General features: G+C 39.2%; 1 protein-coding gene across 3 annotated transcripts in view; it reads right to left on the bottom strand.

Annotated features, from left to right (window-relative positions):
* Positions 1-25201, bottom strand: part of IFIH1 (interferon induced with helicase C domain 1) — a 54527-nt gene that overhangs the window by 9664 nt on the left and 19662 nt on the right. For all 3 annotated transcript variants that reach the window (XM_039495364.1, XM_039495363.1, XM_039495361.1), the window contains exons 2-10: positions 21904-22060; positions 18993-19175; positions 12570-12653; positions 8350-8570; positions 6863-7076; positions 3996-4213; positions 2796-2912; positions 2063-2186; positions 1709-1936 (exon numbers count right to left, since the gene is read on the bottom strand). In XM_039495364.1, coding sequence (XP_039351298.1) covers positions 1709-1936; positions 2063-2186; positions 2796-2912; positions 3996-4213; positions 6863-7076; positions 8350-8570; positions 12570-12653; positions 18993-19062 — 1276 coding nt within the window. In that variant the 5' untranslated portion in view covers positions 19063-19175; positions 21904-22060. The remainder of the gene's footprint in view (positions 1-1708; positions 1937-2062; positions 2187-2795; positions 2913-3995; positions 4214-6862; positions 7077-8349; positions 8571-12569; positions 12654-18992; positions 19176-21903; positions 22061-25201) is intronic.

Here is a 25201-nt window from a genome sequence, read left to right as displayed (position 1 = left end):
TTTCAGCTGAATGGCCTTAGACACGTTCATTACATTTCACAGCATGGGAGGAGAATATAGTGAATTCCATCACACATAATGTGCTTTTTTTAGGGAATGAGACTTATTAATACGATCTTAGAATATAATCAAATATTGGAGGTGCGACAAGTTTCTTTAGGCACTCTAATTAGTTAAAACCATTACACAGTGAAATCTACAGTAAGGACCACCTCCGATAGGCAATCCCCTGTCTTAAACAGAGAAAAATTAATGTAAAAATAAATGTCCTTCCCAGTGTCACCAATGCCACCTTCAGTAATACAATGGAATAGATTTTTAATTTACTGTTCCCTCATTAGGGAACAATATTTCATTCACTTTTAGCAATGAAAAACAGGCTAGTCTACTAAGCTTTACTTTCTGAGCCGTTTAACTTTCTAGTTCTCAGGTATTAACCCGATGTTGACATGTTCAGGCTGCAAACATCTGAAGGGATTTCCTTTAAATATAAATCTTCCTCCATTGGAAGTTGAAAAAAATATATATATCAAACATTTCTACTGTGACTGTTGTGCCTATTATCTCTTTGAGGCTTACCTACAATAACACATGTTATCTATATTCCGTAAGAACCAGGCATATTTAAGATGCTATTAAATATTTTACAATTAATCTTTATAAGAAGTTTGGCTTTGCAGCGTGGTTTCACAAAACCTAAATTTCATGGCCTAATTTGACGGGGCCCTTTCTCTTTAGAATATCCCCCAGGTTTCCAGTATGCTTTATCTTTAGTAAAAAGCCATTTCTATTAGGAAGCTATTTTTCCTGGCTCTCTATGATGTGTGCATATGTGGTGGTGGAGGCACAGAGGGGTTGTATTTATAGCAACAAAGAACCTAACACACACTTCTAAATTCTAGAAGGCAACTAGGATTTGGTCCAAATTATCAATCGGTCTGATCCTGTTCCCATTGAGGTCTATGGTTATTTATATTAACAATAACCAGAACTTTCTCCTCTGAACGAAAAGTAAAAATATGGTGTGTGGTTTTTTTGGCACACACAGGGTTTGAATTAAAAAAGCCTAACAAATCAGAAGCATAAGTTTGCCTTATTTATTGCACTAAAAAATGTTAGTCTAGTTGCAATAGGCCGAGACTACCAAACAGCTATCCACATGACAGAACCACTCCTACAATTAGCAGTCACAGCTGGTCTTGTTGGCAGCCTGAGAAGAAGGGCAGAGGATTTAATGATCATGTTTGAAGAACTTCACATAGCCCATCAAACAACCATTTGACAGCAACAAGTTTCAGTCATCAGCCTAGACTGGATTCACACCCGTGACCTAGACATGAGAGACGGTGCTTCTCACAATTATGAATCCCCAGAAACATCAAGTACCTGACAGACTCTGGTTAACGTGCAGTAAATGATCTCCTGAGCTTGTATCAGAAATATGCAAAATCTTGAATATGAGAATACACTTTTGTACAATGGACTATATACCATTAGACATGAAAATATGATATGATGCTGAGAGGGTGTTTAATATATTTTATACTGTATACTGTGACATACAAACTCTATAGAACTGATTGCCATAGAAGTGTGTATGAACTAATAAGTACCAATGCAAATCACATATTACAATGTCAGCAGTGTATACTAGTCAGCTGCATGGATTTCAGATTTGATTAAGTATCACCGTATATTTCATGCTTACCGTAAAATAACTTTATCAGAAACGTATCTGTTTCATCTAGTTTTGATGCTATTGGTTCATCATCATCTTCATTTACTGTTGTTTTCTTGCTTTTCTCCTCCTTATAGAAGTTATTGAGGTGGTTGTATGCATCAATCATTCGGATAGTGTCATTAATTTGCAGGGCATCATTATATTTCTTTAAATGCTCCGCACAAACACGTTCTTTACGGTTTTCTTCTTTTGCAGCTAAAAACAGAACATATATATACACATCTGTATCTGTGTCTGTTTGTATGGCTGCCCACACAGATGGCTCAAACACCCCTCAAAGTCCAAAGTCATGATGCATTTACGTTAAAGTATTTTTAATACCTTTTTTCTCCTCTTTAACCGCCCACTGTTCATAGGGCTGAGTTCCAAATTCAAATGTTGGGTTAAGGTGACAATAATTTTGAATTTCTGTCATGATTTCTGTAATTTTCTCTCTGAAGGGATCCTAAAAGCATATGGATAAAAAGTAATTAAACTTACAATAGTTATTCTGCCAGCAACAAAAACGGACTGACCTTTTCAGTTTAATATTGTCTACAGGAAATTCCTTAAACAAAAATTTGTTTCAGAAAACAATTAAGATTGCTGAAGGTACTTGCTTATCTAAACACTTAAAGCCAAGGAAATGAATAGCTAAGGAAATCATAAATATTATACTGTTCACGTAATACATTTCTAATGAGTATAAAGTAATGCAAATTTCCTCACAACACAAACTTAACTATGACCCCACATAAATACTATTCTTTCTGTTATCTCAAAAATATAAGAGCAACCCAAAGCCCTTTTGAAAAGGAAAGAAAAATTTTACATTCAGCTTGATATTCGTCTACAGAAATACAGTGTGTCATTAATTTCAACATATATACATTTTGTTTCTTTTTCTAAAGAGTTCATTTATTGTTGGATGAGTAGAAATACTGTGGATCACTATCAACCTGTAGGGCAATAGCGTTGGCCTAAAAAACCTTGACTCCAATCAACACCTCTCTCAAGATGAACGTACTTTACTGCTTAGATTTTGAAAAAACAAAACAAAAACAAAACATCATACCCTTCTTTTGTCATCTGCAATCACGAACTTCTTATATGGTTCCTTCACCTGATCTTTCAGCTGGGAGGCATGTTCTTCAACAGTCATGAGTCTAGATGCATCAAGATTAGCACAAATCTGGAAGAAGGAAGATTTTTGTTTTACTTTTCATATATTTTATGAGTTATTCTACATAAACAGTTGGATGAGCATACTGTGCCTTCTTTATTTATATACATGTTTTAACATGGTATCTGATCTATTTTAAGTTCTTCCTTAAAAAGACAGTGTGCACATCCTATGTATCCTATATAGGTCTGCAAAAGGTAAAGAAGTGTGGGAAAAGCATCTGAGATAAGCTAATCAAACCACATCGTAAATTGAAGATGAACAAAAAGCAAACAAATGTAACTATCAGCTTAGATTGCAAAATGGGAATCTGAGATGAGAAAAAAAAAAGTACATCAAGATTTAGACATGAAAAATCTAAATCAAAAAGACTTTGGATGCATGTAGGATAATAAAGCGGAATATAGGAAATTGGGTTTCAGAGAGTAATTATAAAAGTAAGAGCTGGACCTGGACCTTTTTGGAACATGAAACATGTAGACATTTGCCTGTTAACTACACAGATTGAGAGATTGTTTCACTTTTGATGTTTTCAGTAAGAAAATATTTTCTATTATATTAATCTCAGTGATGAAAAAGGGAAACATTTATATCTTCATCAATGTACAAAACAAAAGGTATATTACATCAGCAGTAGCAATCTATTTGCAAGAGTCTAGAAATCTGAATTGCAATATTTCTTCATAAAAAATTAAACCAAAACCAAACATATTTACTAAGTTTTCAATACAGATGTTGAAAATGTTGAAGCTCTAAAATGTTAGCAGCTCTAAAAAACACATCTAATAAACAACATGTTCCTGCAGGACATGAGAGTACTCTTCAACTTCCAGAGCACTGATGGGATTTGTAGGTTTCTAATAATAAAGTGTAGCCAATCTTATCTATTTACCAGATCCTGCAAATCCTTACTCATGCAAATGATTTCACTAACTTCAAAGGGACAACTTACTTACAAGGTTTACAGAATCAGGCTTATGTACCCACCAAAAATGAGGGGATTCATTTACAGCAAAATACTGACTTCAATAGGAATTTTGCTTGAATAAGATAATATTCTCTTGGTGATTTGCAACTTTAAGGGCTCCTTACTTTCAGAATATGTTCTTCAGCTTTCTGAGGAGTTCTTGCCCCTCCTACACCAGGTGAAGCAGTTAGTCCCAGGATCTGAGGCTGTGGAATCAGGGGTTTGTTTTCTTTTCTGAATCTATTGTTTTTCATCTTTTCTTTTAAATAACGTCGCATTATATTGTTATAGACGGCCTCCTTCTGGGTGTGATGGCATTCATCAATAACAATGAGAGAAAAGTCTGGAAAACACACCCAGTACAAAATGGTTAAGATTTCCTTTGACTGCAGTACTGGAGTAAATCAGTCCTCTTATAACAAAGGATACCTTGCCACTAATAAAGAGGAACCCTGTAAATCTGTTTGGGATCTAAAATGTATCTGCTTTAAAAGAAAGTATATTTCATGCAATATCCCTGGAGGGTTGTGTTTATGTATGTGTATGTATTGCAATGTACTTTGAAATCTGTTTGAAACTGCACTATTAAAGTGCACAATATTTTTTTACATTATATAAACTGCCTTTTGTTGTTGCAAGAATGGACCCCAGAAACACACTTTTTTAACCGTGTGTTCAACAAAGTGTGCTTTATTATTTATGTATGGGAGCACCTCTGATGTGTTAAATGCTTTCCAGACATTCAGGAATGGATGGCTTTGCCCAAGAAGCTCACAGTCTAAGTCAGTGGTCCCTAACACGGTGCCTGCGGGCGCCATGGTGCCCGCCGGGGCATTGATGTGTGCCCGCCTAGTGCCCAGCAGGGGAGAGAAGCCGGAGCCCCGTGCCTGCTGGGGACAGAGAACTCCGGGGCTGCAGGCTTCATTCTATGTTCAAGTAAGAATAATAAATATATTTGGACCAGCAGTTCAACAATGTTTTACTTTTTTAAAATAAATAAGATGAAAACTGTTTATGATATTTATTTTGTAAAAACTCCTTAATTTTTCTTACAGGTAGATAAAAAAGAGCAAATTCAGATGGTAAGGTGAAAGAGTAATTGCTGAATAATTTAATTAATACCTTTTACATGCAAAATTACCCTTTTTTAGCCTATGGATTCATATATTATGTAGTATTAAATATGATGTTTTTTGCATTATTTAATGTACAAATACAAAATAAGCCTTGAAAAAAATTGTTGGCGCCCGCCACACTCTTCTGAAAACATGAATGTGCTACTGACCACAAAAAGGTTGGGGACCACTGGTCTAAGTAGACAGAGGTTTTTTCCCTTAAAAAAGAAAGAAAAAAGGAAAAAAGATGGGGACTAGGGAAAGCTATATATAGAAGAGATACACAAAAGCCACTGGAAAGAATACAGAAATGTTAAGTCACTGTATCATCACCAGTGTCTTGTAATTGGGGACACTGAGGATAATTAAAAAGAACAGGAGTACTTGTGGCACCTTAGAGACTAACAAATTTATTTGAGCATAAGCTTTTGTGGGCTACAGCCCACTTCATCGGATGCATGTAGTGGAAAATACAGTAGTAAGATATATATATATACACACAGAGAACATGAAACCATGGGTGTTACCATACATACTATAAGGAGAGTGATCAGTTAAGGTGAGCTATTATCAGCAGGAGAGAAAAAGAACTGTTTGTAGTGGTAATGAAAATGGCCCATTTCTAGCAATTGACAAGGAGATGTGAGGAACTGTAGGGGGCGGGAAATAAACATGGGGAAATAGTTTTACTTTGTGTAATGGCCCATCCACTCCCAGTCTTTATTCAAGCCTAATTTGATGGTGTCCAATTTGCAAACTAATTCCAATTCAGCAGTCTCTCGTTGGAGTCTGGTTTTGGGAGTGGATGGGCCATTACACAAAGTAAAACTGTCCCAAAGTATTGCAGGACTATTGCTATAGTACCAGCAGGTTCTCAGAGTCTCCTGAATTGGATTCTTATAACACCTATTTTGCCCTTCCACTTGAAACCTGTATATTTTGGAGGGCATTACTGTTGTTATTCAGAGGGGCCTAGCCTACCAGAATAGGTGCACTTCCGCTATGGAAATGGGACACATGATTTGGAGACTACACGTGGCAGGATCCACAGCTTGGGTGAAATCGTGGCCCCACTGAAGTCAATGGAGTCAGGTGCACACGCTGTAGCTCCACTGCTGGTCTATTGCTGGGAAATAGAAGAATTCCTTCCCATTCCCCACACATATCCCTATATTAATTTGGCAAGTAGTTTAACTTCTGTGGACCTTAGTTTCTCCAACAATGGGATATTGTTTTAGTTGCCTACCTCACAGAGTTGTGATGTTGAGCAATCCCATTTCTGTTGAGCAATCCCATTTCGTGTGTGTGTGTGTGTGTGTGTGTGTGTGTGTGTGTGTGTGTGTGTGTGTGTGTGTAAAGGAATATAACAGCTAAGGACTCAAGTACAATTCAGCTTGGAAAAGTGACTCTGTAAAAATGATATCTTACTACTTAACAAAATGATTCCTATTCTGTGTATTCAGTCATATCTACTTAACTAAAATAAAGTTCTTACTGCTTTTTTGTCCATCATTGCTATTGGATTAACACAGCTAAGATTGCATCAGATGGATCCTATTCCCTTTTGCATCATCCACAGAATTGTTTACTAGATTCCAGTCAGTTCACTTTGGCAAACATAATGAAGGGAATGGAGATGCAAAGGTATCACTCTGTCTAATTTGGCTGCCAAAATTTTTATTCCTGGTGATGGTGCACAAGAGGGCAAGAATTCACCTTGACTCTCACAGTCCAGGTTGAGTTTGTGAGGCTAACAATTAGAAAAACAGCAGTGAGAAACGAGCATGGAACCCAACCATGCCTTTTTCACAATGACACTTTCCGGAGAGAGACCACACGTTAAGTCCCCCAAAGAAAATCTAGGGTGAAAAACTTGCCTGATAACTGGACACCTTCTTCATCATCTTCTGTGGTTGCATTCAGCAGTGAATTCTCAAGGATCTGGGCAGTACTGATAATGACATCATTCTTTCTTACAACTTCAGGAAAGGAGATTTTCAGCTGAGAATCACCGCTTAATCCAGTAACCCGATACCAATGCTTTAGGAATGGATTGAACTCTTTTCTGAAATGCTGCTCCACTAATGGTACCTGAATAAAAGTTTCCAGAGAAGAATTTGAAGTACACAAGACACGCAAAATTAATTCTATTAAACGCATCTCATACATCGAATGATTGTTAGCTAACAAACTTCCATTCTGTGTAAACCAGTATTTATTCTATAACAGTATCCCCTGCCCTTTTATATGAGCTTGTCGCACCGGCTACACCCATACCTTTATTACATATTTTGGGGTAAATGTCTTCTCTAAGCACACAAACTACCCATTGGCGTTAATGGAATATAGAGTACATGCACTGTGAGGAGAATATACCCCAATCTAGACAGAATTATTAATGCCTATAATACTATAGACCTTGGGTATTTTGTGCTACAGAGACAGCGGAAAATGCCCAATGGCAAAGTACTGTACTAAGGACGGTACTTAATTTTTATGAGAGTGGGTTTACTGGATTTTTACATCAAGAATGAAAAATCTTCTAAAGGTTTCATTAATTAGTTATTTAGGGGCATGTCCCCCACCCCAAGCCCGTAATAATGTGGTAAAAAATCTATCCACCAAAATTTTTAATACAGATATGTTTATTAAACTCTAGAGAAATATTTTAACAAATATTTAGAACTTAAAGACACACGGACAATTTAAATATTTTTTAAGTTAAGGGCATAGGCTATACTTTTTTGTTTATTTACACAATTCTAATGGGAATAGAAATATTTGTACAGTATTTTAAAATTTCAGTGAAAACAGTTTTAATTTATACATTCCATTGCAGTGCTGTAAACTTAAACTTGTTCTTCCTCAACAGAACCACTCAGAAAAACTGGCTAAAAATTGCTACAAAGAAAAGTGAAACCCAGCAGATGGCCTTCATTATCAAACTCAGGTATAAAAATATCCTAATAATGAAACATACATTTTGATTTTTTTTCAATAATATTTTCAGTTTTCATCTAAACTGTTCTTAGTAACAGATAATGGTAGTTTTTTCCTCTATATAATTGATAGGGCAGATTAGCTTCTCAGTTGTACTGATGTAAATGGGAGTCCTTTGGATTTACACCAGCATAATGGAGATCAGAATCTGGATCAGTGCCCTCTTAAACATAGCTTGATTCAAAGAGTTTATTGGCATAATGATTTGTGCTTAATTTAAAAGATCAATATTAACATGGTATACACGGCCCTGCCCCAGCTCAGGGACTGGACTAGATGATTTCTCGAGGTCCCTTCCAGCCCCACATTTCTGATAATGCAAAAAGCTTTAATCTGCTATTCCTGTGATAATGGCACAGGCTACCTTATTCACAAGTACTATAACTTTTCCAGGCTCTGATGCTCTTTTCTTCTTATCCAAATGCTCTTTGGTAATGTAAACAGCCACTCTGGTTTTACCACTGCCTGTAGGGAGACATATTATAACGTTCTCCCCATTCAGTGCTGGTTTCGCAACCTCCATCTGGTAATCTCTGAGAATCAGCTCTGGTTCAGGGGAAGCTCTTTTGTCCATATTGTCCTCATCTAAGAGGATGGAAAAATACAATGGTCAAACAAAGGAAATCACCAGCAAATTCTACAAATAACATGAGAAAAGTTTAAATATAATACAAATTTAAATATGACATATGTTTTCTGAGTAAAATGAAGGCCTCTCCACATAACTGCTTTTGTCTTGTGCAAATCTGAACAATTTCCCTTATAGTAACAGAAAAATCTGGTGTAGATAACTGGACATGTCCAAAAGTTTTACTTTAATTCATCTAAGGAACTTCCTGGTTTGAAAAGCAGCCCAGTCAGAGGCTTGTTCAGAATAAACATAATCAGGAAATAGGCAAAGCTAGTTATATGTGTTAATTTATTACTTAACACCTATAGAGCCAAATCCTCCAACACGAGTAGGGGCAGTGGAAGTAAGTCCTTGAATGCTGTGAGCTAGTATAGTTCTATTGATGGATGTTAAAGGAAACAATCTCTACATACCACAGGGCTCTCTGAGGACTGTGTCTGTTTAAGCATGAAGCAATGGTTTTTGGTGCATGATCCACAAATTGAGAATCCACCACCAAAACCACTGTGTGAGGAGGGAGACGCTAAAGGCAGCCCAGGGGTGGTAGTAGCCTTTGTATAGCCCTACTGCTGCTCTGTATTTAGTCATCTGCCACAGAATCCCGCCCCCCCCTCCATATCCCATTTATTTGGGCTTTGTGCGGGACCAAGGATTTGGTCCATAATAAGTCATCAAGATTCTGGAAATCTATGTCTCCTGAAATACTCCTAACTTTCACTGATATGTACAATCCAACATGAATTACATCACTGCCATGCCTTCACTGCTGTTACCCATGCTAGCTAGATTAAAGCTAGCACAGGTATGCTTCCCCATGCTACAATCCCATCTTCACTTGCCTCCCAAGGGTATGTCTATAGTGCAATCTGAGGTGTGACTGCAGCACAGGCAGGCATATCTATGAAAGCATGGCTGAAAAGAGTAGAGTAGATGCAGCCGCAAGGGCTAGAAATGCAAATATGGTGCAACCACACCTCAGTTTGCAGTGTAGACATAATCTGAGTGACATTATGGGCTCAATGCTAATCTCACAGCACAAAGACAGCAGGAACAGGATCAAGCCCTGAGTTGATGTGTATTAACTTACTGCATTTTAAAAGGCAGAACTTATTTCTACACTATTGTATATACATTTAAGATTTATTTTATTTTCAATCATATTTTTATAGAACTCTCTATATATGTTCTCAAAGTGCTTACATTCCACAGCAAAGATAAAGACACTATTTCACTAGACAAAAAACAAACCCCAACCCCCGCGCTCATTGTCTGATGAGATCACTAGATGAAGAATTGCAGGGCTTTTAACGTCACTGTTACTTATTTTGTGTATAATGTGTCCCATTTTTTGTATCTGATTCCATTAAATAAAACTAAACTAACAGAATTTAATGAACCTTGAGAAAAGACTGCTGATGGAAACATCCGGGTTCCATTTCTAAGTGTTTTTCGCTTGTTTTATCTTTTAGTCTGAGTGCAGTACTATCTGAACAAAGGAAAATTCACACCAGAGAGTGCTTGGCAGTAGTCATCTAACTACTACTGCTCCGTTTTGAGGAAGTGCATTTGTTTGCTTTCTGCTTGGCTAAATCCAATAGATTAATCATATTGAAACTAGCACTGTATCACCTGTCTGTTTGGTAACTTTCAAGGTCTTGAAATCCTTAAACTAACCTAACCGCTTTAGGAAAATACTTCTCTTTCTTCTGTATCTTTTTTCCTCTCTTTTGATAAACATATAGATTTAATTTTTCTTTTTAAAGAATGTCCTTTATGCTATGTCCTTTTCTCCCAGTTAGCTGTTTCCCTGAAAGGCTCATATGAATTGCTGTGCTGGGTCTACTCACACGATCAGTATTCCTTACTTTGCATCCTTTTCCTAACCTCCTCTTTTTTTTTTTCTTAAGAAAAATGATCTTTGAATATCAAACTGCCATCAAACCTAAGGACAAAAACTACAGTACAGTAAAACACTATTAGTAAACCATTGATGACAGTATTACAGCACCCTTGACACATTTAAAATTCCAAACTTTGTCATTAGCAGGAGGACTCTCTCTCTCTCCTTAGCTCTAATATTGGCCGTCACTAGATTTACTAGATGAGTAAAAACAAACAAACCATAGTTTATCAAGAATTGTGTTAGCAAACATATTTTAATGAACATCTTTTAAAAATCCTACTGTAGACAGAGCAAGCTGTATTTTAGCATGTGTTAACTGGTCCTGGTGAACCCCAGGGCTCACCTTCAACAAGTTAACACATAAATAAAAAATTTTAAACCCCTTTTATCCCATACCCTGAGTGATTAATGTTTGTACATTTTGAACATATACAGCACAATGGCCTGACCCAATGCCCACTGAAGTCAATGAGAATCTTTTCATAGACTTCAGTTGTTATTGGATCAGGCTCTATATGAAGGTTTCATATTAATATTGGTTTCATGAACCCCTTACGTTGGCTTTATTAGACAGATTGTGTCAGCTGGTTATATTTGGAGACCCAGATTGTTCCCAGCCCCCACACAAAGGGGAGCCGGAGGCAATCTTTATTAGGGCTAGATCCCTGAAGACAAAAGGTTTCCCTTTAATGGCAACAGAGCTCTGCATAGGCAGATTCACAAAGATACTTAAGGCATTGGCACCCTGCTGCCTCGTGAAATTCTCAGCCCCTGAGTTAGGTGTTTAGGCCATGTATTGTATAGGGAGAGTGAGGCACCTAAGGAGGTGATCCTCAGAAACCAGCAAGCTGAGCAGGGAGCCATCTAAACTAGCCAGAACTGAAATGCACAGGAAAGGGACAGGTCTTAGGGGCCAGAGCCTCAAAGTTATTTAGGTGCCTAATTCCTATTAATCCTGGCCTTAAGTCCCTTACCGATGGGCCAGAGGCTGATGCCGCCCTCAAAACAGAGGCCTTTCTCACAAAAAAATCTGGGGGGGGGGAGTGCAAAAGAAGAGAGAGCGAGAGAGTGCATATGCACAAGAGCTAAGTGTGTGGGGCACTGGGATGTAGGAGACCCAAGTTCAAATCTCTGCTCTGCCTGATCTTGAGCAGAGACTTGAACCTATCTTCCCCACCTCTCAGGTGAGTGCCTTAATCAGTGGGCTACAGAATCAGTCTCTCTCTGGCCCAATCAATATTTAGTTATTTATACTAAATGGAACAGTCTCAACAAGAGACAGAGAGCCACCCCTCAGAATACTCAACAGTCTGGTGGTTAGGGCACTCAGCTGGGATCTGAGAAATGTTGGTTCAAGTCCCTGCCCAAGGCATTCCCCCTCTTAGTTTGAAAATCTTGCTTTGGGTCCTCTGGGACTAGGGCTCTGAGGAGCTGGCTAGCTGTGGAGTGGAGTCAGCAATCAGCTTTCCAAATGATGACTAGCGGAAACTTAGGTGCCTAGAGGACGTAGGTGGCAGCTGAGCAGTGATTTTGTGAATGTCAGTGGTACCTAAATGTTGGATGTATGTGCCTAAATACCTTTGTGTAGCTGGCTCTAAGTGATTTAGGAACACAAGTCTCTAATTTTCAGTGGAACTTGTTCTCCTAAAGTCACACAGCTGCTCCTGAAAAATCTTGTCCCTAGCCCTTAGATCCCTCAAAACAACCTGTTAAAGGGCTGCTAAAACTTGTTCCCTCTCACTGCCTAACTCAGGGGCTGAGCACAAACTGACTCTCTTTTCCAGGATACACTTTACTTTGACGGAAGTTGCAGAAAAGGCAAGTGATTAATTACTTTATGGCACGTCGCAGATCGTTAGGCATTTATATTATGGAAGAGCCCAGAGGCCCCAATCAGGATCCCACTGTGAAAATAGAGTCCTTGCCCCGAAGAGCTTACAGACTAAGCTGGAGCTCACAATAACACCGTTGTTCCTGGTACAGAACACTCCATGTGCTTGCTCCCAAACATCTTATTTCACGCTTACTAGAATATATAAAGAAATCGTACCTGAATCGCCACTTGTGGCGCTACTGTGTCCCAAGCTTTCATTTAAGCAACTGACACTTGCATCTGGCAAACTGACATCAGACTCTGTAAAAGATAACAGTAACAATAAATCTAAATGTTTTATTTCTCTGCGTGCTTGTAGCTAACACTGTATTTCAACAAACGCATGCCAAAAAGCTGAGGGGCGCTCCAAGTTGTTAGCTGCAGCAACAGGCTGTGGTGGCTGACAGTCTAGAGGAGAACCAAGCATTCATTCCTGCCCCAGCACACTCTCTTCCTGCTCCCTACACCAAGGCTGTGGTGCGCACAGAATAGAATCAGCTATGCCATAGGAGGATTCCCTACTGTTGGGGGAATGCTTGCCTACCCCTATAGGGCAATTTTCCAGCTTTAAGAGTCCAAAGTGGCCAGACCCAGGCCCAGCATTTAGCTTTGTGTGAACTGGAGGAAGAACTGCTGTGGTAGCCTGTGGAGATGTCCATCTCCCAATAAATCTAAAGACTTTGTGGCTTGCACACCGTGGAAGTAAAAAATGATTCCTTGGGAGACTTATTTTGACACTTTAGGCTACAGACATAACCAGACAATAACAGAATACAGGAAGTTGAAGTTAAACATGAATGTGCTAGGACCTCAAATTTCTTTGAAGTGTACAGGAAGTTCACCAGCGCTTTCTGGTCTAATTTATTACTTTCAAAACTGACAGTCATAAAAATCATTTACATATGTACCCTGCGCTCCCAAAGCTGCCACAACGTATCTTATCAGATTTCTTAATTTTTTTTCTTGGGGTTTATCTTATTGAAATATATAAATATAAAAACAGCAAGGACTAACAAGTTACAGAAGCTTACTGTGACAAATCTAACTTCCAATAAGACTTGCCTTGTAAGCCTCTTATTAACAAACTCAATACCTGGATTTGCTTTTCCTTGCCAGCTCGGCAAATAATGAGGTACCAAGAGACAAAATGAGCTTTCCTTCTTGGGTATCACTATTACCAGTCAGAAAGGCTATATAGGTCAGTTCTGTCCCTACAGCCCCACTGCCTTTAATTGACTTCTACAGGTGTACTGATTGGAACTTAGTAAAATTAAAAAAAATCTACAATTTGTATTACAGTACCACCCAGAGGCCCTAATCTAGTCTGGTGCCCCACTGTGCTTGCAGTTATGTAAGCATATATGAAGACATGGCTCCTTTCCTACAGAGCTTAAGACAAAATTTCATTTTATTAATATTAAACCTAAAATTTCAGTCTAAAAACTAAGTGAAAATCTTATACTTACACAGTATTGTTCCACAGGGTCCAAAAGCACTCTATTGACTACACTTATATCTGGCCATGTCACTTGGGTTACCTCTGAGGTGAAACATGGCTAAAGCACAGCACACAACACCACCGACTTACAGTTATAGCATACAAGTTATACCAAAGATTGTTAATAGTTCATCTCATTTTCCTTGACTCTTGAAAATAATGTTGTTGCTACTCTAATAGAGGCATGTGCTCAAGTGTTTGCAGGATCAGGGCCTTAGCAATTAAATGTACTTTGTGGTTGTAATCACACTACAACTTGTTAAGGCAAGTGTATTTTCTCCAAAAAAATGTGAAAGAGACTCCTTCAACATGAAATCTAAGTTTCTGAAACTGTGTTTAACACAGTTTGATACTACACATGCCCCTGAATCCCCTAGCCTTTTTTTTTTATTTTAACAATCATATTTCATAGCTATCTGTTTCTGCATGAAAGAGTAGGGACACTGACTAACAATAGCTATAAAAGGAAAAAAAAGTGAAAACGACTATACACCACGTGCTGCCAAATGAATAAAGTATGAAAATTGAAAAAAGGAAAAAAAAATGTTCCCTTATACTCTTTTTCACCCAATGTAATCTTAGGTATTATTTATAGTATTATTATAGTAGATTTAAAAACACACAAGCAAAAAACAAAAAACAAAATCAGCCAGAAGTGACTTTTACATTGGTGCCTTTTAAGAAGCACAACTAAAAAAAGTCTTTTCATATAGTTTAACGGTAATGGGGTAACATTTAACTCACTAAACAATTTCCAAATAAAACTAGAAAGTGACAATTATGTTATACCTGCGAGAAGACTTGAACACTACAATGAAAATCTCTGGTATGACAGACTCATTTCAATGTTTAGCACGCCCTCTGCTGGAGGACAACGATATGGCAGAATTAAATTATAAGCTTGACAGTATGGTCAGATTTTCAAAAAGGCTCAACTATTTTGGTGTCTAAACGGATGAAAAACTTTTCTGAAGCATCTTGGCCACATAATCTGATTCCCTACTGTCTTGCATCTTATTTATGCTATTTCCACCTGTGCAAAGTGAGAGCAAAACAAGTGTAGAAAACTACCAAGTTCAGAGAGCAGTGGGTGCATCTACTTTGCACAGGTTTAAATGACTACACAAGATGCAAGGCAGTAGAACAGTTGGCCAATACTACCTATTAGTAGGTTTTCAATGAATAATCCATTATTACTCATATACATGAGTCCTGTGTAGTCAACAAATAATCCACATAACAAAATGATCATTAATAATAAAAGCTTCTGTTAAAAAAAAAAGAGATCTAGCACTTCCTGGATAAAGAGAAGTTACACTTGCTTCTGAGAATGGTACTTTTAAAATATATGATACAAGCGTACTGGTGAGGGGGAGAAGTAATCTGCTTCATGGTCAGCATGTCCCAGGCCAGGGACTATATGACAGCTTGGTCTTGCTCTCTTTTAAGCAAGTTTTAGTGCCCTTGAAAGATGGCTGATTACCAGAAATTAATCCTCAGAACAAGTAAAATAAAGGCAACTGCAGGGCAGTCTTTAACTTTGTCCTGGAGAGCCACCATCAATATCTACTCTTGATTTGTCCTCTCTGATGAGACCATCATCAAGGGCACAAGCACTGATGGCTGCTTTGTGACGTGAACACCTGTCACTGGGGCCTGGAGTGAATCTACCAACCACTGCATGCAGGCATTCAAAATGGCCACTATAATCTGGTCTAACTTCTAATTAGTGACCGGACAAGAAAGGTTCGCCATTCCCAGTGAAGAGATCAGCTGCTCCACTATGGGTGTAGGTTTTCTGGCACAACCCTAAGGGCAGCAACAAAATCTGGCCCTAAAAAAAAAAAAAGTAAATATATTCTCTGTGCTAACATTTAAATTGCAAGCTACAGTATAAAACCTTCCCTCAAGAGAATCCATTAGAAGAGAAATGAAAGAGAACTCATTTTCCAAAATGAAAGAGGGTTTTTCAGGTGAAAGAAGAGTAACATTCTCTATTTTAAAATTGTGGTCATTTTCATAAATTACTTTAAAAAAAAAAAGTATACCTTCCCTAAATGATCAAAACAAAGAGGCTGATATTTCAACTGTTATCCTTCCCTCGGAGTGCTCATTGTGCCCTACACTTCACTGCTCCTTACATAGCTTTTTACACCCACTTTGCACAGACAGAAATGATTGCACATGTAGTGCAAGACAGTAGAGAATAAGTCCTCTTGTGCTTTTGATAAAATGGAAAAGATCACACACACCCCCGTGCTGCATTATACTGGTAAATACACCTAAAACGTGGAACACATGGACATACATAATGGAGAAAGTATTGGAATGAAAATGTAAACAATCTTGTAAACCTAATTAGCTGGACTGCAATATTTAAAAAATGTGAGGCGTTTCTAACATGAGGGAATCAGAGAATCATTTGTAAGACATATTTGAAACCTTCCTTTTTAAAATGAATGCAGTGGAATCAATTTATAGTGAACTCAAATGTAAGGTTGGATTTTCAAAAGAGCTCAACAATCAATGGCCATATGTCACAATGGGAGCAGCTGGGTGCAAAGCACTTTTGAAAATCTGGCCCATAGTGCAAAACTTAAATCTATAGGCTCCAATCTGTGTGTGGAGAGGAAGGCGAGGTGGAAAACAGGGTACAGTAGCTACTTCTCTATTATCTTCCTATAGCATAATTAATGTCAATCAACATAACTGTATGGAAAATAGATCATGTCAAATAAAACTGAAATTGTTTTTAAGGAGACTGGGTGAGAGATGCTACAATGCAAAGCCCTAAGTAGTGGGTCATGACAGGTGCTGCACTCACCAGGCGTGAGTCACGAGGACTTCTGGGGGCACATCTCATGTTCTCTGTGCTGCACTAAACAGAGCTGCTCTATGATTCTTTCCCAATTAATTATGGGAGAATTTGTCTGTCTTTCTGGGAACATGGGAAGGAACCAAGAGCAGACACTGGAAAACTATCATCACGCAAGTGATTCAGCCGGTGTCCTCACTGCGAAGTGGGTGGTTTACCAGCCCGAGTGAAAGCAAAACCCAGGCTCTAACCCACACCTTCATCTGGGTCAGATAGCCCAGATTAAAATCACCACTAAAATGAGCGGATGTTGTGTGGATGGAAGGGAGGTTAGGGGCAACACCCAGAAAAGAGCCGAGGCTAACTCTGCATGGAAACATAACCAGGCTCAGGGAATATCATTGTGTCTGGGCCCTGTTCTGGAAAGACCCTTACTTAGGGCGTGTTCACACTTACCTTTTATAGCGCTCTAACTTGCTGGCTCAGGGGGGTGATTTTTTAACTTTAAAGCGCTAGTGTAGACAGGCTCCGCTGCTCCCAGCGCTCGGAACTAAATCACTCGTGGAGGTGGATTACCAGGAGCGCTGGGAGAGAGCTCGCACGTGACCACGCTCGCACTTCAAAGTGCTGCCGTGGGAGCATTCCCATAGCAGCACTTTGAAGTTTCCAGTGTAGACATACCCTAAGAGTGAAAGGGAGTTCAGTCTGATCAGTTCAGTACTTGGCATGTTTTTTATGTAGGTATCAATCTACCAGTTACTTTAAAACAAACACTTTGTGATATATTGTTTATATCAGTGGTTCCCAAAATTGTTCTGCCGCTTGTGCAGGGAAAGCCCCTGGCGGGCCGAGCCGGTTTGTGTACCTGCCACGTTCCGCAGGTTCGGCCGATCACAGCTCCCAGTGGCCGCGGTTCGCAGCTCCATTCCGCGGTTCGCAGCTCCAGGCCAATGGAGCTCTCTTGTTACCCTTGTCCAAGGGTTACAGTTTTCAGAGCCAAATCCTACTTTGCCTTACTCATTTGAGAAGCTCCATTAAAATCCCTGTTTGGATCAGCACATATGGAGCAAAGCAGGCAGGATTTATCTTGACCATTATCATTACTATCAACATGGGCTCTATCTGAACCTGTAACAGATGTGAAGGTCTTCCAAGATCATAAACATACGTTTGAATCATCGGATCCCATATGGACCTGTACTGCTGCTATTTATGGTTCAAGGCACATTTTTCAAAAATGAATTCACATAAACAATGGGAATATAAGTAATTAAAAATCTTATTTTTGATTCTGTGTTTGTACATCTAATAAGTGAAGTTTGATTATATTGTTTTTGGTGTAAAGAAAACATTTGCCCTTAAAAAGCTATTAGACAATTACTGCCAAAAGCCCTAGTGGAGACACAATTATACTATCATAAAAGTGCTTTTGCCAGTATAAGCTGCCTCTACATCAGGATGGTTTTCCAGTATAGTTATAGTAGTATAACTATCCAAGCAAACCTTTTCTAATGTAGACCTGGGCTGATTTAACCTGAAATCTGTGATAATTGTTGAACCTATATGAGAATTATACATTTATTCAAACAACATCTTAACACTGGTTTTCAAATAGTTTTAAAATATTTTATTACAAACAGGAGGAAGACAATACTGATGCTCTTTTTATCAAACGTGAGCAAATCACGAAAGCCATGCTAAAGTAGCAAATCCTATATGTTCACTATAAACCTACACTGGTTCCATAGGAGTGACCGCTGCTCCATGGGAACAGCAGGTAGGAGTGCTGCAGATTGCTTTGGCACAGGTCCCCCGAGCCATTCTGTCTTGTGCCAGCAAGATGGCTCCTTGACCCCCTGCTGATGCCTTAGGGGAGATTTTTCTCCAGTTGTGTTTAATCAGTTCAAGTGTGGCAGTTTTTAGTCATGCCTTAGCCCACTGCATCTCTCATTGAATTCAAGTGACAGTTTTACCTAAGGACCAGAACAAAGGCTGCAGAATTTGGCCCAAAGTGGATAAGCAGTTGTTTATATTACTGTAAATATGCAGTGGGGAGTAGGGTGGGAATTTACCACTTCCACCAGAGAGTACTTTCTCCTTTTCACTTATGCCCTTAGCATTGCTAATAGCATACATTCAGTCAACTGAAATTTCCAGCCTGCAGAAAGCTTACTTGAAACAAATCTCTCTCTGATATTTTACAGATCTTGGTTTCAGCTACTACTAATTCCTGAAGTTTTGCATTGTCATGTGACATGCTGAAACAAAGTACCCATTATTACATTACCTGAAACTAGAGAAGTGTCTTCAAAAGATGTTCCTAATATAATGCTCTGACTGGCCAGACTATCATTCATTTCATCACTCTGCTTCAGCTCCTCCCCTACTTCAGAGGCCAACAGCTCTTCAGCTTCCACGTCCTCATCTGTAGTAGCTCGCTGCTTGATCCCATTTTCTTTGTTTTCTGTTTCTAGAAAAGTAATACAATTTGAACTGCATCACAAAACAAGCTCTTTTCACTGAAACGTGCAGCCGACTCTCCAACTGACAACTAAACAGAAAGTCTAATCTCTATTTGCATTTGTCTGAGTCAGCACACAGGGGCATAAATGTCCTAAGTGTTGACCTGAGGGTCAAAATATAGGATTTAGATGATCTCTTCAGATACCTACACTGGAAAATTGGACTCACTGTGTTTATAATACTTACTGCCACCATTTCTAGGGGCGGGGGGGAACAAAAAATGTTTGATCTATTTAGGTCTGAAAATAAAATAAAAGCCCAGATTCTGTTTTCCATTATACTTGTATATCCTTGCTGAAGTTAATGGAGTTGCATGGACACAAAGGCGAGCAGGATTCATCCTGTGTTATACTGTGGGTCCATAAATCCAGAAAACATAATAGAGGCTTTGGCTTAACAATGTTCTGTCATTGTTCTGCATTCTTTTAAATGAAAAGACCATCCATCTTTTAGACTGAACCCTGGCGGTACTTTTAGTTTTCAGTGTGGGTACACCGGATGCATAAAAGTTGGAATATTCATTATTGATAACAAAGCAGTTTGATAAATTACATATGAATGCTCTACACAGAAACACTGGAGAAAGGTGCACTCCAGGGTTTTCCACGTTTGTTCATTTATTTAAATTTTTGTTTTTAAAAAGTGGCCTTGCTTTGCAAGATTATTGAATTACTAAGTTTCTCTTATTTTGAGGTTTTTTTTCCACACTTTGTCCTTTTCTGAATACAACTTCAAGAAGCCATTTTCCATTAACAAGTCATTTGGGAGCAGAGAACAGAGAGACAAAATTTTGCCACCTCTCTTTTTCTTACAATGTTCTTGACTACACACCAATGACAGAGGGCCTTTTAGAGTGCTGGATGTCCTTACAATTGTGGAGACATATACAAAAAGGTGGGCAGGTCAACCCCCTCAGGGGGGCCATCATCCACTCTCACCATATCCTACATGCATACAACATTCCTGACATGGGAAAATATTAACTTTCTGGTGATAACAGCACGATGGACTTGCTGCATACTATTCTATGTAATGTCTTGTTGAGGACTGCATTAGCCCAGGTTACTGAATTAAAGCGCTATGACTCAGGGCAGTCTACACTATAAACTTGCAACTGTGCAGCTGCACCAATGCAGCTGTAGTGCTTCTGATGAAGGTGCTCTAAGCCGATGGGAGAGAGCTCTCTCATTGGCTTAGTAACTCCACCTCTGGGAGAGGTGGTAGGTATGTTGGCGGGAGAAGCTCTCCTGCTGACATAGTGCTGTCTAGTGGGTGAGTTACAGCGTCGCTCAAGGGTGTGGATTTTTCACACTATTGAGTGATGTAGTTATACCGAAGTGTGTAGTGTAGACCTGGCCTCAACAGTGCACTAAATTTTCAACTTTTTACCCTGCACAGAGCAATGTTAAAGCTGAAGGTTCAGAAATCTGCAGTTCGTACACAAATAACTTAATACTATAATTTACATATTTGAGGAATATGCATTACATTGTTTACATAAACAACAGCAAGTGTCCTGATTACTAGAAGTTAAGTCAGACAAAGCTGCTGCACGGAATGAATTTTAGGAACACAGGAACAAATATGCTGCTAGCTGGCTCTGGCATCAACCTGGGTTGACTCCTTGATGCTCTGCCCTGCTTGCAACCTGTCCTGCACTGGGTGGAGGACTGTGGTTGGGTACTAGTCCCTGATACTAGCTGCTGCTTGCCCTGGGCTGAGAGGGGGATCTGGCTGCTTCCTGCTATTAGTAGGGAGATGCCCCATTAGAGGCCTGGAAGATTCTAATCATAGCCTTGGTGAAGCCCTATGTGCTAACTAAAGACAAACCCCCTGAGCCAGTGTCTCCTCAGCTCTTCAGACTGGGAAGCTGAAGCTGAAATGAGGGGACAGGTCAGAAAACTGATGAAAAAACAGGACCTTCCTGGCCAAACAGGAGACATAACAAATCTGGTACTAAACTTCTAGAAGTCCCAAAAAACTTCTAAAATGTCCCAGCATATGCTGGGTACGATGTAAACCCTGGAACAGACATCTGAGCTGCTGCTTCTTTTTTAGCTGTTGCAGAATCCTGGTCAGCAATCTGGAAAGGATGATCCTAAAACATGATGATCATTCTGTGGTAGTATGAATAGTTAATAGCAGCTGAAACACTAAAGCCCTCTCAATTTTGTCATTTGTTGTTTACTATATTGTATTTAACATCTGAGACCTCTGATTGTCTTACCCATATAGGAGATCTTCAAGAGTACATGCATTGGTAACTAGGGGTTCTTAGGAAGACATAAACCTTTCTGTTGTGCAAGAAACCTGAAACTGTCAGTTTGTGTTTATCAAAAACAATTTTCAGAATGCCTTTGTGCTGAAAATTATATGGATTTTAAAAATACTGTATTCAAAACAAAGTTAATAAAGGTGGGCTGGAAAATATGCAACTGAATCATAATTTTTAAGTAGTTAATCTTTATTAAATTTGTCATTTGTCTGGTTATGTGTTTAAAAGTCAGTCAGTAAGTAAGAAATTAAGAGCCTTATCCTGACACCTTTATATGAGTAATCCTTAAATAAGTAGTCCCAGTGAAGTGAACTCTGGAATTGGACCCAAAGACTTAGTACAGGCACAAAAAGCAAAGCTGGTGAAAAGTCATAATTTAAACTAGTGAAATAACAATTACCTGGTACATTTCCACTTAGTTCATCTGCAAGGTTTCCATGCTTAGTTTCACGCAGGACAGCCAAAAATGGAGAGAACCAATCTTTCTTCTTTATTATTCTACTTAACAACTCCCGTGCACCTTCCCTATCCCCACGATTTTCAGTTGCAGCTAAGATCTGGTTAAAATAGAAGGGGAAAACAAATCCTCAAAGTAAGATTAAAACCTCAAAACAATTTTTTTTAAGGCTCAAACAACATAGTAAAGACAAAATGTACAGGACTCTGGTTGTTGTTTTTTCTTTAAGTTTGAATACACAGAGATAGATAAAAATACAAAACACGTGAGCCCTTTTTTTTTTTTAAATCAGGAGAGATTTACTGCATTATGTCATCTAGTCCATCTTCATGCAAATGTGATATTGCTCCGTATAGGATATAGCCAGGTTATCTTTAAATCTAATTCAAAATCTGAATAATCTACTGCCACCTCCCTTAGTTTGTGAGGTCCGGCATCAAACGATGATTTCTTTGCAACAGTCTGACCAGTGGTATATTTTAAGGTAGGTGGTATAAATAAAGGCTGAAATAAAGAGGTACTGAAATTGCAGATCCTACTGGCTGCAGGCTGAACCCATGGTACGGCCACATTCTGTGGCACACACGTGCACGCATACACACCCCTCCCCTTAACTGAGAGATGGATCACATGGATCTCCTCTCCTCTTTCACAGTTGGGGGGGGGGGCATATTTCTTCCCATTTACAGTTGTATAACATCTCCATTGCAACTAAAGCAATTGCTTACATGGAACAATGTATGCATTTTAGCTTGGTGGGTGAAAGTTAATCATAATGTCTAACATTACTCTTTTCCTGTCCTTTTCCCAGCCCCATCTGTAGATCTTACCAAGGCTTTTGTGCTAGCCAGCAGAAAGGGCCTTTTCTATTTGCTAGGGAGAATTGGTTGCCCCCCAATCCTCCTCAGTCTGATCACATGAACATTACAGTTCAGTCTGATAGTGATCACTCTGATAGCTTTGAAATCTACAGTGGTGTCAAACAGGGATGTGTTCTTGCACCAACACTCTTTGGTATATTCTTCTCTCTGCTGCTTTGTCATGCTTTTTCATCTAGCAAACTGAGGGTGTACATCACCATACAAGATCAGATGGAAAACTCTACAATATCTAGAAAAATTAAACACCTGCTTACAAGAGAACTTCTTTTAGCTGATGATGGAGTCCTTGTCATACATGGCGAAGAGGAGCTCCAGCAACTTTGAATATAGTAGAACCTCAGATTTACGAACACCAGAGTCATGAACTGACCAGTCAACCACACACTTCATTTGGAAATAGGCAATCAGGCAGCAGCAGAGCCAAAAAAAAACCCACATACAGTACAGTATTAAACGTAAACTACTAAAAATAAAATAAAGGAAAAGGAGCAATTTTCTTCTGCATAATAAACTTTCAAAGTCATCTTAAGTCAATGTTCAGTTGTAAACTTTTGAAAGTACACCTCTACCCCAATATAATGCGACCCGATATAATACGAATTTGGATATAACGCGGTAAAGCAGCTCTCCAGGGGGGTGGGGGTGCACACTCTGGCGGATCAAAGCAAGTTCGATATAACGTGGTTTCACCTAAAATGCGGTAAGATTTTTTGGCTCCCAAGGACAGCATTATATTGGGGTAGAGGTGTACAACCATAATGTTTTGTTCAGTTCTGAACAACCTGCATTCCTGAGGTGTTCGTAACTCTGAGGTTCTACTGTAGCTTTGCACTAGCTTATGATAAATTTGGACTGACCAACAGTCTAAAGAAGACAATGATTCTGACACAAGATATGTTGACTGCACCTGAAGTTTTAATAGCTAGCACCACACTAGAAGTTGTACACAAGTTCTGCTTTCTGAGATCAACTGTATCAGATATCTTCTCTCAGGATGAAAAGGTTAATTCTCACATATGGAAGGCAGGCACCACATTTGGGCAGCTGAGCAAGTGTATGTGGGATAATGGGAAATTAATATTGAACACCAAGATATGGGACCACTAAATGTGCATTCTAAGCACCCTGCAAAATGGTGTGAGACCTGGACCGCTTAAAGTAGTCATAAGAAAAAGCTAAACATCTTCCACACCCGCTGTCTTTGCCATGTTCTAAGTATCAAGTAGGAAACCAACGTTCCTCACACCAAAATAATTGAGAAAGCAAAATCGCCAAGTCTAATCATTATACTCCAACACAGACGTCTCCATTGGCTTTGTTATCTTCACTGGATGAACACATTCCAAAGGGTCTCCTGTACAGAGAACTTGCAGATGCTCCAAGGCCACTGGGACAACCTAGGTGCAGGTTCAAGGACAGTTGCAAGAGGGATTTGAAAACTTTCAGCACCAACACCGCAAGCTGGGAAGATGCAGCTACGCTAGAGGCTGCACCTGGGGGTTAAAGTGGCTGAAGTCCTACTAGTGTGCCATCCTCTGACCCTGTGCTTTATCTGTGGCAAGGACTGTAGCTCGAGAATTAGCTACTTTCGATGCTACAGCATAACACACAATAACTGTTCTGCTTTGGTGCTTACACTGTTTTTCAAGGCAGATGTTTGCCAAAAAATGAGGATATTTTCTTAAATTATTGCTTAAGCAGACAAGACAATCAAAGGAGGTATTATCCCCATTTTACAGATGTGGAGGAACTGAGACTAAGCGACTTGTGCAAGGTTTCCCAGGAAGTCAGTTGCAGAGCTAGGAACTAAAACATCTCCTGATGCCCAGTCTAATGATTTAAGTAATTTGTCGACTGATAAACAGGCAAAAGCAAACCTATTAAAAGAACGCAACTGGACTTCTCTGTAGCTTTCACATCATTTGTTGAGTTGCCCAAACCATTCACAGGATTTCCCATATTTATGAGACTACTGGCCATAAAATCCACATTTATTTATTTAGCACAGTGTGCTCAGAACTGTACAGTTCAAAGAGTAAAGACTGGGGGCTTGTCTACACTACAAAATTAGGTCGACAACTTTAGGTTGGCATACAGCCACCGCAGTAATTCAGTCAGCTATTGGTATCCGCACTACACTCTTTCTGCTGGTGGTTAGTGTGACCAGATGTCCCGATTTTATAGGAACAGTCCTGATTTTGGAGTCTTTTTCTTATATAGACTCCTATTACCCCCCACCCCCATCCCGATTTTTCACATTTGCTGTCTGGTCACTCTACTGTAGGTGCATGCCCTCACCAGGAGCGCTGGCAATGACTTAAGTGGGGCATCGAGGGGCACTAATAGCCAAGTATGGGGCA

Source organism: Mauremys reevesii, linkage group 11, assembly GCF_016161935.1.
Source record: "Mauremys reevesii isolate NIE-2019 linkage group 11, ASM1616193v1, whole genome shotgun sequence".
Taxonomy (NCBI): Eukaryota; Metazoa; Chordata; order Testudines; family Geoemydidae; genus Mauremys; species Mauremys reevesii.
The sequence above is the reverse complement of the archived record's forward strand: the minus strand, read 5'-3'. Positions and strand labels throughout refer to the sequence as shown.